This window comes from Panicum virgatum, chromosome 4K, assembly GCF_016808335.1.
Source record: "Panicum virgatum strain AP13 chromosome 4K, P.virgatum_v5, whole genome shotgun sequence".
Lineage (NCBI taxonomy): Eukaryota > Viridiplantae > Streptophyta > Magnoliopsida > Poales > Poaceae > Panicum > Panicum virgatum.
In genome coordinates this window covers 34,383,733-34,399,648 of record NC_053139.1, presented here as the reverse complement: position 1 = coordinate 34,399,648, position 15,916 = coordinate 34,383,733, and the positions used below count along the sequence as shown (strand labels likewise).

General features: G+C 51.4%; 1 protein-coding gene across 7 annotated transcripts; it reads left to right on the top strand.

The window, feature by feature from the left end:
- The first annotated feature begins 9,268 nt into the window (after positions 1–9,268).
- LOC120704846 (nuclear poly(A) polymerase 4-like) lies at positions 9,269–15,338 on the top strand. Of its 7 annotated transcripts, none has more exons than XM_039989383.1 (12): positions 9,270–9,812; positions 9,944–10,021; positions 10,225–10,332; positions 11,581–11,643; positions 11,734–11,895; positions 12,439–12,552; positions 12,655–12,717; positions 12,795–13,124; positions 13,206–13,370; positions 13,699–14,556; positions 14,683–14,719; positions 14,938–15,338. In XM_039989383.1, exons 1-11 carry the CDS (start codon positions 9,708–9,710, stop codon positions 14,686–14,688), a joined length of 2,052 nt encoding a protein of 683 aa, XP_039845317.1. In that variant the 5' UTR covers positions 9,270–9,707; the 3' UTR covers positions 14,689–14,719; positions 14,938–15,338. The 7 variants fall into 7 exon arrangements, 6 of the variants coding, with proteins under 6 accessions (XP_039845317.1, XP_039845314.1, XP_039845313.1 ...); XM_039989380.1 differs by having other exon boundaries at positions 14,643–14,719; XM_039989379.1 differs by having other exon boundaries at positions 14,643–14,719; positions 14,817–15,338.
- Positions 15,339–15,916: the final 578 nt, after the last annotated feature.

Genomic DNA, 15,916 nt, shown 5'->3' with positions numbered 1-15,916 from the left:
TTTATATCTCAAGGGGGCGCGTACACGGCTGTTGGATCCCCGACAGGTGGGTCCAACGATGCGATATAAAATAACGGGGTGTTCATACATTATGGCGTTGCAGGCGAAGGAGATCTCTCTCTTGGATTCGCTCGCCTGCTCCCGGAGCCCTCCGTCCATCATGTCTTGGCGCTGTCTTGTCGAGACGGAGCCCGACGCAGCTAGTAGCATCGCCTGTTACGTAGCTGAGCGGCTGTGTAGGGAGCGGCGTAGGTGGCATGATGGAAAAGTGCCGAGCCGTCGTATCCATTTAACGCGGCAGACGGGCTCTGCGCGGGCGCGGCTTAGGCGGCTCCACTGTGCTCCTTGGTAATACGCGGCGTGCAGCGGGGCCTGACAAAAGGCTATCTTGTGTACCGCGGCGGCAGAGCACGCCTTGTCCATCGCATTAAATGCGGTAGGTGGGCGAGTCTTCCTGCGGAAGACTCGCGCACAACCCCACGTCTCCGGGACACACGGCGGCTCTGGACCCCTACACGGTGAGGGGCGTCCGGACGGGCGCAGGAGGTCCCGGACCCCTCTGGGGGTCCGAGGCCTCGGCGGTCAGCTCGGAGCTTCCCTTTTGTGTAGACACGTGGCGTCATCGGACCCATCCTCAGGCGGGGAACGGTCCGGGGCCATTGGCCTGGTGAGGGAAAAACCTGGCCTGTGGGGCCTGGCTACTCCATCTTTCCCGCGCAGCTACGGGTAACTACGCGGGTCCTGCCTTGCTGCAGTAAGAGTGGGTATCCCTGTTACAGGGTACCGACAGTGGCCCCCGGGCCCACCTTGGGAGAGGTACGAACCCACATGTGGGGCCACTTCAGCGATTTGGCTCTGTATAGCTTGAAGCTCCTTTCCGCAGGGGTCTTGACCGGCTTTGACCGCCCATTGGGTTGGTTGCTGCTTCATCACGTCGCAACGGATTACTGACTATGGGCCCCACGATCAATGGTTCACCTAGTCACACGCGCGACGTTCGGCATTTACCCGTAGATTTCTTAGTAATATTCACCACAGGAGTAACTTCCGGCCACTTGGTGAACTTGTCGATGGCGACATAGAGGAACCGGTACCCGCCGACAGCCCGGGGGAAAGGCCCCAGGATATCCACACCCCACACAGCGAATGGCCATGAGGGTGGAATCATCTGCAGGGCTTGAGCTGGGGTGTGTATTTGCTTTGCATGGAACTGGCATGCTTTGCAGGACCTTACCAGCTCAGCCGCATCCTGGAGTGCTGTTGGCCAGTAGAAGCCATGCCGAAAGGCCTTGCCAACAAGCGTGCGAGAGGAGGAATGACTTCCGCACTCTCCTCCATGGATCTCCGCGAGCAGTTCGCGGCCCTCTCCCTGGGAAATGCATCGCATGAGGATTCCGTTGGCGCCACGGCGGTAGAGATCCCCTTCTACCACCGCGTAGCGTTTAGCCAATCGGACTATGCGCTCAGCGGACACATCGTCATCAGGGAGGATGTTATCCTTCAGGTAGCCCCGGATCTCGGAGATCCATGCATCGGGAGCTCCCAAAGCAGGTAGGAGTGGCTCCGTGAGGACACCAAGTTCCTCATCAGAACACACAGCCCCGGTTGGGCACCATAGGTGGAATGCTGCCGGGACCGCTAGCTTCGAGGTGCCAGCTTGATCCCCCTCACCCGGCTCGGCAGGCTGGGCGGTAGGTTTCAGCAGACGTCTTTCAAAGACACCCTCGGGCACAGATGCCCAGGTAGATGCTCTCGCAGAGAGATCATCTGCTGCTGAGTTGTGCTCGCGGGGAACGTGTTGCAGTTCCAAGGCGTCGAAGTCCTTCTCGAGCTTCCTCACGTGAATGAGGTATGCCGCGAGCTGGGGATTGTTGCAGTTGCAATCCCCTCGGACCTGCTTGATGATCAGCTGGGAGTCCCCCTTCACCAGAAGCTGCCGGACCCCCAATGAGAGGGCTTGCGTCAGGCCGAAGATCAGAGCCTCGTATTCCGCCATGTTGTTAGTGGCCTTGAACTCAAGGTGCACCATGTACTTCAGCTGATCTCCGTTTGGGTCGATGAGGACCACACCAGCCCCGGACCACCTCTCGCGGGCGGACCCATCAAAGAAGAGTGTCCAGTGAGGCTCGGTGAAGACTGGTGTCCTGATTTCCGGCTCCGGGGGTCCAGCATTTATGACCGGACCCCCAGGGTTGCTTGGGGAAGGAGTCCACTCCGCTATGAAATCAGCCAGGATCTGGCTCTTGACCACGTGGCGTGGCTGGAAGTCCAGTTGGAATTCTGCCAGCTCTGCTGCCCACTTGGCGATATTGCCTGTGGCGTTGGAGTTGTGTAGGATCGCTCTTAATGGGTAAGAGGTCACTACAACAACTCGGTGTGCTTGAAAGTAGTGGCGCAGTTTCCTGGACGCAATAAGTATTGCATAGATAAGCTTATGCGTCTCAAGATACCTGGCCTTTGCCTCGTGGAGGACTTCACTGACGTAGTAGACTGGCTTTTGGACGGTCCGGACCCTAGTTCCTGGGTTCGGCTCGCCCTTGTCCATCACATCTGTCCCTTGGGCCCCCAGTGGTTCTGGGTTCCCACTGGAATGAGGCTCCTCCGGACCTGCCTGTGCAGGGCCCGAACCTTCAAGCTGGGGTGAGGCTGACGGGCCCCCGTGTCCGGGGTCCGGCTCACCACCCTTGGCCAAGGAGTCCTTGGTGCTCCCCTGGGGAGTTTGCTCCATCCTCTCGGCGACCAGCACCATGCTGACCGCCTCCGCAGATGCAGCAAGATACAGAAACAACGGCTCACCGGGTTCTGGAGCCACCAGTACTGGCAGCGAGGTGAGGCGCTGCTTCAGCTCCTGGAAGGCTTGTTCAGCCTCTTCGGTCCATGAAAATGGACCGGACCTCCTCAACAGCTTGAAGAAGGGAAGGGCCCTCTCAGCCAGCCTCGATATGAAGCGGCTAAGAGCAGCGAGAGATCCAGTAAGCTTCTGGACGTCCTTGATACGGCCAGGAGGCCTCATTGCTTCGATCGCCTTGATCTTGGCTGGGTTTGCCTCAATGCCTCGATGTGAGACCAGGAAACCTAGCAGCTTCCCTGCTGAGACGCCGAAGATGCACTTCTCTGGGTTCAGCTTGGTGCGGGTGGCGCGAAGACGGTCGAAGACGAGGGACAGGTCCTCCACTAGTGTTGACCCTACCTTAGTCTTGACCACAATGTCATCGACATAAACCTCAACAATATTTCTAATTAGATTACCGAAGGTTTTGTTCATAGCTCGTACAAACGTGGGTAAGGCATTCCTTAGACCATACGGCATGACAATGTAGCAATAAAGCCCATCTACTGTTACAAAGGCAGTATGCTTCCTATCCTCTCTAGACATCTGAATCTGGTGGAAACCAGAGTATGCATCTAGGAAAGACAAAAGTTCACACCCGGAGGTGGAGTCCACGATCTGATCGATACGCGGAAGAGGATAGGGGTCTCTTGGACATGCCTTGTTGAGGCTGGTGTAGTCGATGCACATCCGGAGCTTCCCGTTGGCCTTTGGGACGACGACCGGATTGGCCAACCACTCGGGATGGTGGACCTCCTCGATGAAGCCGGCATGTAGGAGCTTGTGGACTTCTTCGCGGATGAAGTTCTGCCGCTCCACGGACTGCTTCCGAGGCTTCTGGCGCACCGGCGTGGCGTCAGGGTAGATCCTCAGATTGTGCTCGATCACTTCCCTGGGGATCCCGGGCATCTGTGACGGTTCCCAGGCGAACACGTCGACATTTGCCCGGAGGAAAGCGATGAGCGCGTCTTCCTATTTCTCCTCCAGGTTTCCCGCGATGCGGGTGGTCCTGGTGGAGTCTGTTCCAATCTGTACCGACTTCACGAGAACTTGGTCCGGGTCAGATGGTTGGACCTTGGGAGCCTTTGCAGGCGCCCTGGGTTGCGAGGTGGACGGATCCTCCTCGGAGCGTGCAGCCTCTGCCGCCAGAGTATGCAGTCTCTCAACTGCAGCGACGGCAGCGGTGCGGTCACCCTGCACGGTGAGGACTCCGGCAGGGGAAGGCATCTTCAGGACCAAATACCCGTAGTGGGCAATGGCCATGAAGCGGTAGAGTGCCGGTCGGCCAATGATGGCGTTGAACGGGAGGTTCACCTCCGCAACATCGAACATGACGCTCTCTGTGCGGAAGTTCTCCTCGGTCCCGAACGTGACCGGCAATGTGATGCTCCCCAGGGGGAACACCGGGTGTGGGCCCACTCCGGAGAATGGGCGAGAGGGAGTCAGCTTGGACTCTGGGATCTGCAGCTGCTTAAATGCTGCATAACTGATGACGTTGAGACCAGCTCCACCGTCAATCAGCACGTGGTAGAGCCTCACGTTGGATACGACAGGAGCGATGACTAAAGGTAGCACACCAGCTCCGGCCATATTCTCCGGGCAGTCGGATGGCCCGAAAGAGATGGTGGTGTTCATCCACCTCTGGTGCGGCGCCGCCCTCGGGACCCCCGGCTTCACCGAAAGGACCTCCCGGCGAAGGGTTTTCACGTCCCGCCGGGAGACAAGCTCCCAGCTCCTGCCATACATTACGTACAGCTTCTTGCGGCGGTCGCCGTTGTCGGAATCGGAGTCGTCGTTGTGATAGACGCCCTTTAGCTCTCGGGCGGGGGATTGGTACCCCAGCTCCTTCTCCCCGGCCGCGGCCCCACTGTCAGAGGCCTTCTCCTTGCCGGCCCGCTAGCGAGGAGGGGGTGAGCCATCCTTAGAGGACTGCTCACGCCGCCCACTGACCCGTTTCGCGAGCTTTTGGATCTCGCGGCAGTCAGCGGCGCTGTGGCGAGCGGTGGGATGCACTGGGCATGAACCTCCGCTTCCACCTTGCGGGCGAGGGCATTTGCCGTGGGTATTCTGGCCCCCAGCCGCTGCAGCCGCAGCCGGCGCCGCTGCTGGCGCTGCTGCTGCAACGACTGGTCCGCCGGAATGCGGCTCCCCGCGACCCCGGTTCTTCTTCTTCTTCTTGCCACCGCCCTGAGCGGTAGCACTGGAGCCACCAGCTTTGGTGTCTCCATCTTGGGGGGCTGAGTGCCATGCACGGCCCTCAGCGGCCCTGGCACACTTGTCTGCCAGGGAGAAAAGCGTAGTGACGCTTTCCACCTCGTGCGTCGCCAGCTTCTCGAGCATCTTCTCATCACGCACCCCCTGACGGAAAGCAGTAATAATAGATGCATCTGAGATACGAGGAATGGTACCCCGTACCTTGGTGAAGCGCGAGATGAAAGCCCGAAGCGTTTCCCCGGGTTTTTGCCTCACGGCGTGAAGGTGTGCCTCCACACCATGCTGCTGGTAGGCGCTGGCGAAGTTCGCTGTGAACCTCGCACAGAGCTCTTCCCAGGACTGGATCGTCCCGGGTGTGAGATTCATGAGCTAGGTCCGGGCTGGCCCAGACAAGGCTACATGAAAGTAGCTTGCCATGACAGCGCCGTTGCCACCAGCCGCTGTGATGGCGGTAACGTACACCTGCAGAAATTTCGACGGGTTAGTAGTACCGTCGTACTTTTCCGGCAGGTGGGGCGGAACTTGGGTGGCCACGCCACGGCGCGGAGGTGCTCCGCAAGCGCAGCACAGCCCACCCCGGCCACCGGTGCGCCCGACTGAATCCGGGCGTTCACCGGAGGCCTGGGTGCCGCCGCGTCCAGATCAGCATTGAGGTTGCGTCCCTCAAAGTTGAGGCGGCGCTCTCGCGCCCTCTCGACAGCGATGCGGGCATCCTCCCCCGCGCGCCGGCGGTTGAGCTCCGCCCGCAAGTCTTCTGTTCGTGCACCCCTCACGGTAGGGGAGCGCACAGATGCCGATGCACCGCCCTGACGCTGGTGGTAAGGTACCACCGCGTTGCCAGGCGGAGGTCGTTGCCCAGTCTTTGTAGAACTGGGGGAGGCCTGAGCCAGATGGAGGAGACGATCGACGTCGTCCCGCCACTGCCTCAGGGCGTCTGGCGAGGCTGCCTCAGCCGGGGGGTTGCGAAGCAACTCCCTAGCCGCTGCCAGCGCTCCGCCGCTCGCAGCCTGTGAGGGGACCCTTGACGGGCGCCCTGACTCTTGCCGGCGGGCGGCGCGCGCCACCGCCAACGGTGCCTGCTCCACAGGCACAGTTGCCCCTGGAGCAGGAACGCGAGAGGCATGTGGCGTGGAGGACGCCACCCCCTCCGTCATCTCCACGTCGTCTACGCGAACCATGGGGACGAAGAAGATGATGGAATGCGACCAGCTGTTCTCCCCTACCTGGCGCGCCAAATGTCGTGGTGCTGCAAACCACAGCCGGGTGGCGGAAGGCACCCGCCCTAGCCCAGAGGGTGTGTACTCGGGGGTTAGCTAGTCTTAGATCAATCTTCCTCAAGAACTCGATGAACACAGCAAGATTTAGAGTGGTTCGGGCCGCCGGAGCGTAATACCCTACGTCCACTGTGTGTTGTATTGCTTTCCCACGAGAGTGAGAAGGTGCGAGAGTTTCAGCCTATCTGGATTGTGGAGATCGTCCTGTGCACAGCGGGCACCTCCCTTTTATATCTCAAGGGGGCGCGTACACGGCTGTTGGATCCCCGACAGGTGGGTCCAACGATGCGATATAAAATAACGGGGTGTTCATACATTATGGCGTTGCAGGCGAAGGAGATCTCTCTCTTGGATTCGCTCGCCTACTCCCGGAGCCCTCCGTCCATCATGTCTTGGCGCTGTCTTGTCGAGACGGAGCCCGACGCAGCTAGTAGCATCGCCTGTTACGTAGCTGAGCGGCTGTGTAGGGAGCGGCGTAGGTGGCATGATGGAAAAGTGCCGAGCCGTCGTATCCATTTAACGCGGCAGACGGGCTCTGCGCGGGCGCGGCTCAGGCGGCTCCACTGTGCTCCTTGGTAATACGCGGCGTGCAGCGGGGCCTGACAAAAGGCTGTCTTGTGTACCGCGGCGGCAGAGCACGCCTTGTCCATCGCATTAAATGCGGTAGGTGGGCGAGTCTTCCTGCGGAAGACTCGCGCACAACCCCACGTCTCCGGGACACGCGGCGGCTCCGGACCCCTACACGGTGAGGGGCGTCCGGACGGGCGCAGGAGGTCCCGGACCCCTCTGGGGGTCCGAGGCCTCGGCGGTCAGCTCGGAGCTTCCCTTTTGTGTAGACACGTGGCGTCACCGGACCCATCCTCAGGCGGGGAACGGTCCGGGGCCATTGGCCTGGTGAGGGAAAAACCTGGCCTGTGGGGCCTGGCTACTCCATCTTTCCCGCGCAGCTACGGGTAACTACGCGGGTCCTGCCTTGCTGCAGTAAGAGTGGGTATCCCTGTTACAGGGTACCGACAAATGTAGAATAAGCTATATATTTTCCTGGTGAATGGCAGAAACTGAAAACATGTCTATTGTACAAATGATGCAATATTATTATATGAAAATATTTTTTTTGATGGGAAAAAGGTCTCCACCGCCGGTTTGTGTCTTCAACCGGCGGTGTTGATGTCTCCATCACCAACGGTTCCATATACGAACCGGTGGTGATGGGTGCACATCACCAACAGTTCTGGAACCGGCGGTGATGTCCCCGCTATCACCAACGACATAAATCCAACGCCTCCCGAACCGTTGGTGATACTCCTTACGAACCGGCGGTGATGAGGGGTGCTGGAGTAGTGTGGCTTTCACTCGATTTTCCACCGCCCAACATTGATACATGACATGATTGCATTGGTTTAAAAAATTTAGTGAAGTAGACATGGAAATCACTCGACTGTTACAGTCACTCCCAAAAAACTATTAGCTCATACCCGAATCATTTTTTTTTTGTCGGGCTGCAATTCTCAACTGGAGCCCGCCCGACACATTGGTCAGGTAGTATGTTTTTGGACACACCGGGTTGTAGTTGATCAACATTACACGGGCGAATTAAATCACTAGTGCTACAATTTCTAGTCTGTTGTACGGTATACTACTCATCTACTATCTCATTAGGAGTCGCAAGAGTCATGCTGTCAAAATATACGATGGTCCTTTTTCCAAATTTATATATATGATGGTGATTTTTCGGAAGCTCTAGATAATTTAACTATTTATTAAGAAGTGAGGGAAAAGTCTTTTGTGCCACCCTTCAAAGCTCTTGGTCTGGTTGACTAGCTCTTGCCTTAGTCGGCATAAACAATGGCGGGCCAAATTCTGTTTGGTCCCTAATCACCCATTAATAAAGCGAATAGTTTCATAATCTATATCTATCTTTACATATTACTAAAGCGAGTAAAGTTTCCATTCAAATTTTTGATTTGGTACGTTGGTTTGGTTCGCCTGTGTTATTGACAGGTGGACCTTAGTCTATCCCGTATGTAAGTCGGAACAACTCCTTATGTCCACGAATCAATCACGTAGATCCCTACAAATTAAGAGCATGTCCAAGAGTCTTTCTAAATTTCATTCTCTAAATCATCGTTTGGGAGTCATCTACATAAAATTCGTTTTCTATAATGTTCATTCTCCAACAGCTTTTCTATATACTGTTTATACTCTAAAGAGTCATTTTCGCTATCTATCATTGGCTAGCGAAAAAATCTAAATAGATGACGTCTGTATTTGGATAACCACTTAGATGAGCTATTAGAAGGTATTTTTCTATCAAAATCTCTATTTCTAACAATTAGAATGAAAATAGAAATACTTTTAGAATTGCTCTAATACGCAGGCATCAATATGTATTCATATTTATACCAATTTTATCCATATCAACGCACAAACATAATAAACTGTGAACACACTAGCGCAGTGGTAGCTCCCCACCTTCTAGAACATGCCGCAGAAGAAAAGGTACGCCCCGCCTCGCCCGCCCCCGCCCCCGCCCCCGCCCCCGCCGGCGCTGCCGCGGCCGCGTTCCTCCGTCAGCCGCGTCCGCGCGGCGCCAACAGGTATTACAGACCACCACCACCCCCGTTTCCCCGCGTTAAATCGAAGCGTTTAGTTATCTTAATCCCAACAGCTGCGCAACCACCCCTCCGCTAATTCCCCCGGAAAATATCCGATTAACCCCCTCCGGGAAAAGATCTCCCTCCCTCGCTCCACCGCCCCCCGAACCCACGCGCTCCGCCCCCCCTCCCTTTCTCTCTCCACCTCCCTTCTCTCTCCCTCCCCTCCCCTACCTATTCGCCGCCCCTCTCTCTCTCCTCCCATCCCACCACCCTCCCCCGCCCGCCCGCCGCCGCCCGCGCCTAGGCCTAGGGTTCCGCCGCCCCGCCCCGCCGCCTCCCCTCCCCGCCGCCCGCCGCGGGCGGCGGATCGCCGGATCCGCCCCGATCCGGACTGGATGGTCCGCCCCGGCCGCGCCGCTCCGATCTGATCCGGGCGGCGGCGATCACGCGGGGGGTTTCGGGTTCGGGCGGTGGAGTCTCTGGGCGGCGAGGGTAGGGGTTGTGCCGGTCCGCGTTCCGGATTCGTGCGCCAGGCGGTTACCCGACCTCCGCGCAATCCTACTCGGAGTCGCCGCCGCCGCCGACGCGCTCGTGCCGCGCCGGGTATCTATAAGGAAGGGGTCGGGCGCTCCAGGTTGAGGCCCCCCCTCGGGAGGAGATCGCGCCGCGCCCTCGTCTCTCCGCGGGGAAGTCGTGATCTTGTGGCAGCCGCGCCCGTGGGTTCACGGGGTGGGTGCCGATTGCTCTGTTGCCGCATCGCCGCCTGAAGAGGGGTTTTGCGCGTTTGGTCCCATGGCGGACGGCGCTGATGCCCCGAGGCAGTACGGGATAACCAAGCCGTTATCGCTGCTTGGGCCGGTGGAGGCGGATCTGCAGAGGACGGCGGAGCTGGAGAAGGTTCGTAATTGCTTTCAGTTTCGTGTCACTAGTGTGGTCTGGATGCTTTGCCTTGACGGTTTCACATTCTCGCTTCTGATTGAGGCTGTGGTGACTGGATACGTTATTTTTCCCGCCCAATCTGATTGTAGTTCTTGGTTGAGGCGGGCCTATATGAGAGCGTGGAAGAGTCTGCTAAGCGGGAGGAGGTGCTGGGGAAGCTTGACCAGGTGATTTCTCTGGTACCACACTAGTTGCTTGCGGACTTTGTATCAGGAAAAAAAGGAAATTGTTATGATAGGAATCCGTCAATGCTACGTTTTCATTGCAAAATCCTGAATTCCTAAATAAGTATATGGTTTTCACTTGCTTCGACGTGTCGTAATCTTTGGTAGCTTACCGGTTCCTAAGCACACTCTTTCGGCGTTTGCAGATTGTTAAAGACTGGGTGAAGCAATTGACTAGTCAGAGAGGATATACCGATCAAATGGTCGAAGAGGCAAATGCTGTACTTTTCACCTTTGGGTCCTATCGTCTGGGGGTAATTCCTCTACCACTTCAATTTTACTAGTTTCACCTGTTATGCTCATCAGGAAATGAAAATTGAAATTTTTTACTTTAGCGCACCTCCATATTTCTGAACTGCTTCTGTATAAATAACTGTTGCCTCCCATCTTTGTTTATTCAATAGTGGAATCTTGACAGTTAGACCTTAGATAGTCTTTTACTGTGATGGTTATGGTTTTGATGCTCCTTTTATGCTGTTGTATATGCCCTATTAAAACGGGGCAATGGAATGCTCTATCACATCTTATTTGGCTGCCCTAATTTATTGCCCTTATACCATCTTTACCAAACATCCGCTGTTCGAATTCTCTAGGGTTTCACTTAACAAGGATTGAAGAAAGGGTTAACTGCAGTACCAATAGTAACATGAGTGTAGAAATAAATGAATTAATTGTATTTATCATATGTGGACTTGAGTTTTACAACCTGCATTTTCAGTATCCTATTGTTGATCAATAGTGTTACACAAGATGCCCTATGCTTTGGTGGGACTTGGGAAAATGGAATGAGTAGCAGCAACAATTGGCTTGAAGTATGCATGGTGTAGAGAAATGTAGGAAATGCACTCTTGGTCTTCGATACCTTTGTTACTTGTTCCTCATTGACCCCAATGGAAGTCTAAATTCATGCTTACCTGGCGGAGCCCGCTAGGCTTGCTTTTTGCCACCTAAGTGACCATATTTCATATTACTTTGTTCTGTACATTGCTGTCAAGTGGCTTCTTGGTCCAAGATGTATATTTTGGAGGTAGGAAAGCTACTGGGGGGCATAACATAACTAACAGACAGTTTTACTGCTGGTAATTGCTTCTAGCGGCTTGTAGATACCATACCAGCCAGTAGGTGATTTAAAGTAGTTCTGATGTAACCTTGATGCTAACAGTTTTTAAGGATAACACAGATCATATTTTTGGGGTTTATGCAAAAAGACAACATCAAAACAAATTTTTGGTCTTTATGCAAAAAGACAACATCAAAACAAAATGAACCTGAAACGTAGGATCAACCAACTGTAACCTCCTGGTTACTAGTGAAACCTAGCTCTGGTTAAATTGGGTGTCATTGTATTATTGATATTAGGATTTTCGTGATGTGTCAAAATGCTGTTTCTGTAGAAAAATAATCTTTTTATAGACGATGCCGACCAGATCATCTTTTTATATACTTTATTTTTTCCATATAGTAATTTGTTTCTGCACAATTTTGGTGTTTCTTCTTTGTAGGTTCATGGACCTGGGGCTGATATTGATACTCTTTGTGTAGGACCTTCATATGTGAATCGAGAGGTGATATTTTCTTTCTGTTACGCATGTTTATGTTTTATATATTATAGGCACGGCATCATACATAATGCCTAACATAGGATTTGTCTGCAGGAAGATTTTTTTATCATGCTGCATGAAATTTTAGCACAAACAGAGGATGTGACTGAGCTGCAACCTGTGCCTGATGCACATGTCCCTGTTATGAAATTTAAGTTCCATGGAATATCAATTGACCTGCTTTATGCCAGTGTCTCCCTCTTAGTAGTACCAGCTGTAAGTTTCTTACTAGATATTTTCCATATTGATCAATTGATCTATGTGTTCAACATAGTATTTGTCTTATTTCATCATGTACCATAAAGGTATTTTCATTCAAGCTATTCGTTTAGGAACAACACAGAATACTAGATATTTGTTAGGGTATTTGATGTGTTCATTGTGCTTATAGCATGGTTTAGAATGTCAGAGGTTCTATCTTGTGGGTCCCGCGCCTTGCAATACAAAATCAGTCTTCTTTGCTTCATTTTTGAAGTTTTTATTCGTAAATATTTCAGAATTCTGTTTTGGAATGCTAATATATATCAGTTCTTCACCTATGAAGTCTAAAAAGATTTAAAATGATTAATTTACAGGAATCAGTGCAGATTTTTTTAGGGTAAATCAGTGCAGAACTTCCTCTGCTGTTGATTACACCAAGCACTTAGTTTATTTTGCTTTGTGTCCATGAATTATGAACAATGGTTTACTGGATGGTCCTTGTGCCTTGTGCTATGCCATTTTATTCCAAGAGAATATATCTTTGATTAACTATTGCAGGACTTGGATATCTCTCAAGGATCAGTACTTTATGATGTTGATGAAGCAACTGTCCGTAGTCTTAATGGGTGCAGAGTAGCAGATCAAATTCTTAGACTCGTTCCAAATATTGAGGTTGACTCGAGGAATCCACCATGCTTGTTTTGTCTTCTCAACTGTTTCTTTGTTCTGTTTACGATTTCAGAATGTTCTGATTTAACACATGTTTTCTTGCAGAATTTCCGCACAACATTAAGATGTTTAAAGTATTGGGCAAAAAGAAGAGGTGTTTACTCAAATGTAAGTCTTCCATCATACAAAACTCAAGGTAACTTTCTTTTCAACTTGATATGATATTCAATCATTTGGTGTGCCAGGTTACTGGTTTTCTTGGTGGTGTCAACTGGGCTTTACTGGTTGCACGTGTCTGCCAGCTCTATCCTAATGCTGTGCCAAGTATGTTGGTTTCACGATTCTTTAGGGTTTTTACCCAGTGGCGGTGGCCAAATCCGGTTATGCTTTGTTCCATTGAAGAGGATGAACTTGGTTTCCCCGTTTGGGATCCACGCAAAAATCCTCGCGATAAATGTCATCATATGCCCATTATAACCCCTGCATACCCGTGCATGAACTCGAGCTATAATGTTTCAACAAGCACACTTAGGGTTATGATGGAGCAATTTCAGTTTGGTAATAAAATTTGCCAGGTAATCTTCTTTATCACCATTTGAAGTTACTATCTTCATAAGTATGTACCCTGACCATGTTTTGTATGCACTCTGGTACAGGAAATTGAAATGAATAAGGCCAGCTGGTCTGCTCTTTTTGAGCCTTTTCAATTTTTCGAAGCATACAAGAATTATCTACAGGTTGACATCATCGCGGAAGATGATGAAGACCTTAGACTTTGGAAGGGATGGGTGGAATCTCGACTGCGGCAACTAACTTTAAAGGTAGCGATGTGTTCATGTTTTTTTATCTATTTAATAATTAGAGCGAATCAACTTGCTAGCTTTTGAGCTGTTTGTATTATGTGATCAGAAGCAGTGGTGGGGAAGATGTTGGTTTGGGCTGACATTGTGACATAGTTTTGTTTGTTCGAGTCTGTTTCTGTTTTGATTGTCAGCCGGCTCCTTCTAGCAAGATATTTTTCTTAAAGGCCTCACCTATGTTTCAATCAATCAATCTTTTATTGTCTCCTTTCATGATTTTGCCTGATATGAATGTTGATGCTCTTAATCATGTACTGAACTAAGATAATATGTTGTCGGCTGTGAACAGATTGAACGTGATACATATGGAATGCTGCAGTGTCATCCTTACCCTCATGAGTACGCAGATCCCTCTAGGCAGTGTGCTCATTGTGCTTTCTTCATGGGCTTATCAAGGAAAGAAGGTGTGAAAATACAGGAAGGTCAACAGTTTGATATTCGTGGAACGGTCGATGAGTTTAGGCATGAAATCAACTTGTATATGTTCTGGAAGCCTGGGATGGAGTTGGCTGTTTCTCATGTTCGGAGGAAGCAGATCCCAGCTTATGTATTTCCAGAGGGTTATAAGAGACCACGCCCTTTGAGACATGTCAACCATCAGCAGCAGTCAAATAAAAACGACCCTGAAGATGGCACAGCGACCAGATCTCCGGACAGTCAGCTGAAGAGAAAGCATGGTTCTGCTGGGGCTGATGATGCTGAACCTGGCAGGTTTGCCAAGAGGTCATCAGTCAGCCCAGTTCATCCGAAAAATTCATCGCCTCAATCTGGGAATGTTGGCGATGAAACTGCATGTAACAACCAAATAAAAAGGGCTTCTAGCGATGCGAGTGGTTGTAGCCAGGCTTCACCACAGGTATCTGAGAGAAGCCCAGGTCCTGTTGTGTCTGGGCCCAGGTGTGCGGCAATGGGAGCATTGTGTTCTGATGATGCAACTAGTAAGCATGGTATTCCTCTTGTTGAGGACTGTACCACCCCAACTGTAGCTGTATGCACAACTTTAAAGCGCGTAGCTGAGAAAGTTGTATCAGAACTAGTTGGAAGTGATAGGTTGGGAAGCACCAATAGTGCTGAGTTACTGGAGAGTATGGAAAAAGATGTCCTCGCTGAAAATGTGCATTTTGGTGGGAATGGAGTCGCACATGAGGTGATGCTTCTTGTGCACCTGCTCCTTTTTCTTTTGTTAAGTCTAGATTTTATCTGAAGATTCTTAATTATTTTTTATGTATAAAGCCAAACCATAGGATTGAAGTGGTTTTTTAAGCTGATGCAGGTATGAACTTGGATGCATCGTGGAAGTCATTACTGAGGCATGGTCTTGAACTCAACTCATGTGTATTCAGTATCTACATTGCTCTGTTTTCTTTATACTCGGCTGTTTGGTATTTGTTTGTTACTTTATGGCAGGGTTACTGCATGAGATTGGAAAAAAAAGATGGTGTAGAGATGGACAATTTCTGCCCCCCCCCCCCCCCTTGCTGGAGTGAATGGTAAGTTGCTCAACTCACAAGTTTCCTTCTGGACACAGATCTGCAAGCATGGGGTTTCCCAAGCGGAGATGTGGATGTTCATGTCGAGCAACGACATGGCAAAAGAACAAAAATCTCTTTGTTGCCGGGCACAAGATGCTTGCTTGTACGGTAGATCTGCAGGGACCATCAGTCTTCAGTTTTTACTTGTTGAGCAGCTGGCTCTTGTGTATGAACTGAGCTGTAGCAGGCTTCTCTGAGTTGACTTGATTCTCGGAATCTCGGAGATCCTTGCCCCACCATGCTTTAGGTCTAGAATAGAACTAGATGGGATGCTGTGTTCCTTAAGGCCCTTTGTACCTTTCCTCCCCCTTGTAATATTAAGATTTTGACTGATTCTTATGTGTTGGTGGCGCCATCCTAGTTCTTGTGATGATTCTGATGATGTATGATTTGTGCTTGTTGTCTGTTATTTCTAAGCTAACATTATGATCTTGATGATGGCCTCATTCCATACTTCAGGGCTGCAAGGGATTTGACTGCAGTCTCTGCAGCCCGGTATAGAAGGGCCTGGGTATAGAAGGGCCTGTTTGGACGTTGGTTGGGACGGGTGTCGTCCATGCAGTTATATGTAGATACCACTTGGTTTTCCCAAATTATGTTTTCGAGCCATCTTCTGGTGCTCGTGTTTACTCACCTGCAGAGATTATTGGCGTGCCTGAACTTCTGGTCATCCGGAGAGTGTTCCCCAGGTATGCCGGTTATTGCTCCCATGATCCATTTTTGTATGCATGGTCGGGCACAAAAGTATCAAGTCTTCTAAATGACAATCACAAAGTTACAAATCTTAACTTTGGAACGGTGGGGCATGACAGTTGGAAAACCGATTAAAATTATAAAATGCTTCCAGAACTCCAGATAAAACGATTCAAGAAGCACAGATGGCGCTCCCTTTTTGAGTCGAGGAAGATTACTTGTGATAATGGAGCTCTCTAGAACAACTGGCCGCCTTTAAAGTTTAAAGGCCAAGTCGTTTGG

Excerpts from the sequence above, each read along its gene's own strand:
- LOC120704846 (XM_039989380.1), top strand. The coding sequence starts at position 9,708 with ATGGCGGACGGCGCTGATGCCCCGAGGCAGTACGGGATAACCAAGCCG. Across the intron at positions 11,896-12,438 it reads CCCTCTTAGTAGTACCAGCT|GACTTGGATATCTCTCAAGG; the intron begins GTAAGTTTCTTA and ends TAACTATTGCAG. Across the intron at positions 12,718-12,794 it reads GAAGAGGTGTTTACTCAAAT|GTTACTGGTTTTCTTGGTGG; the intron begins GTAAGTCTTCCA and ends TTGGTGTGCCAG.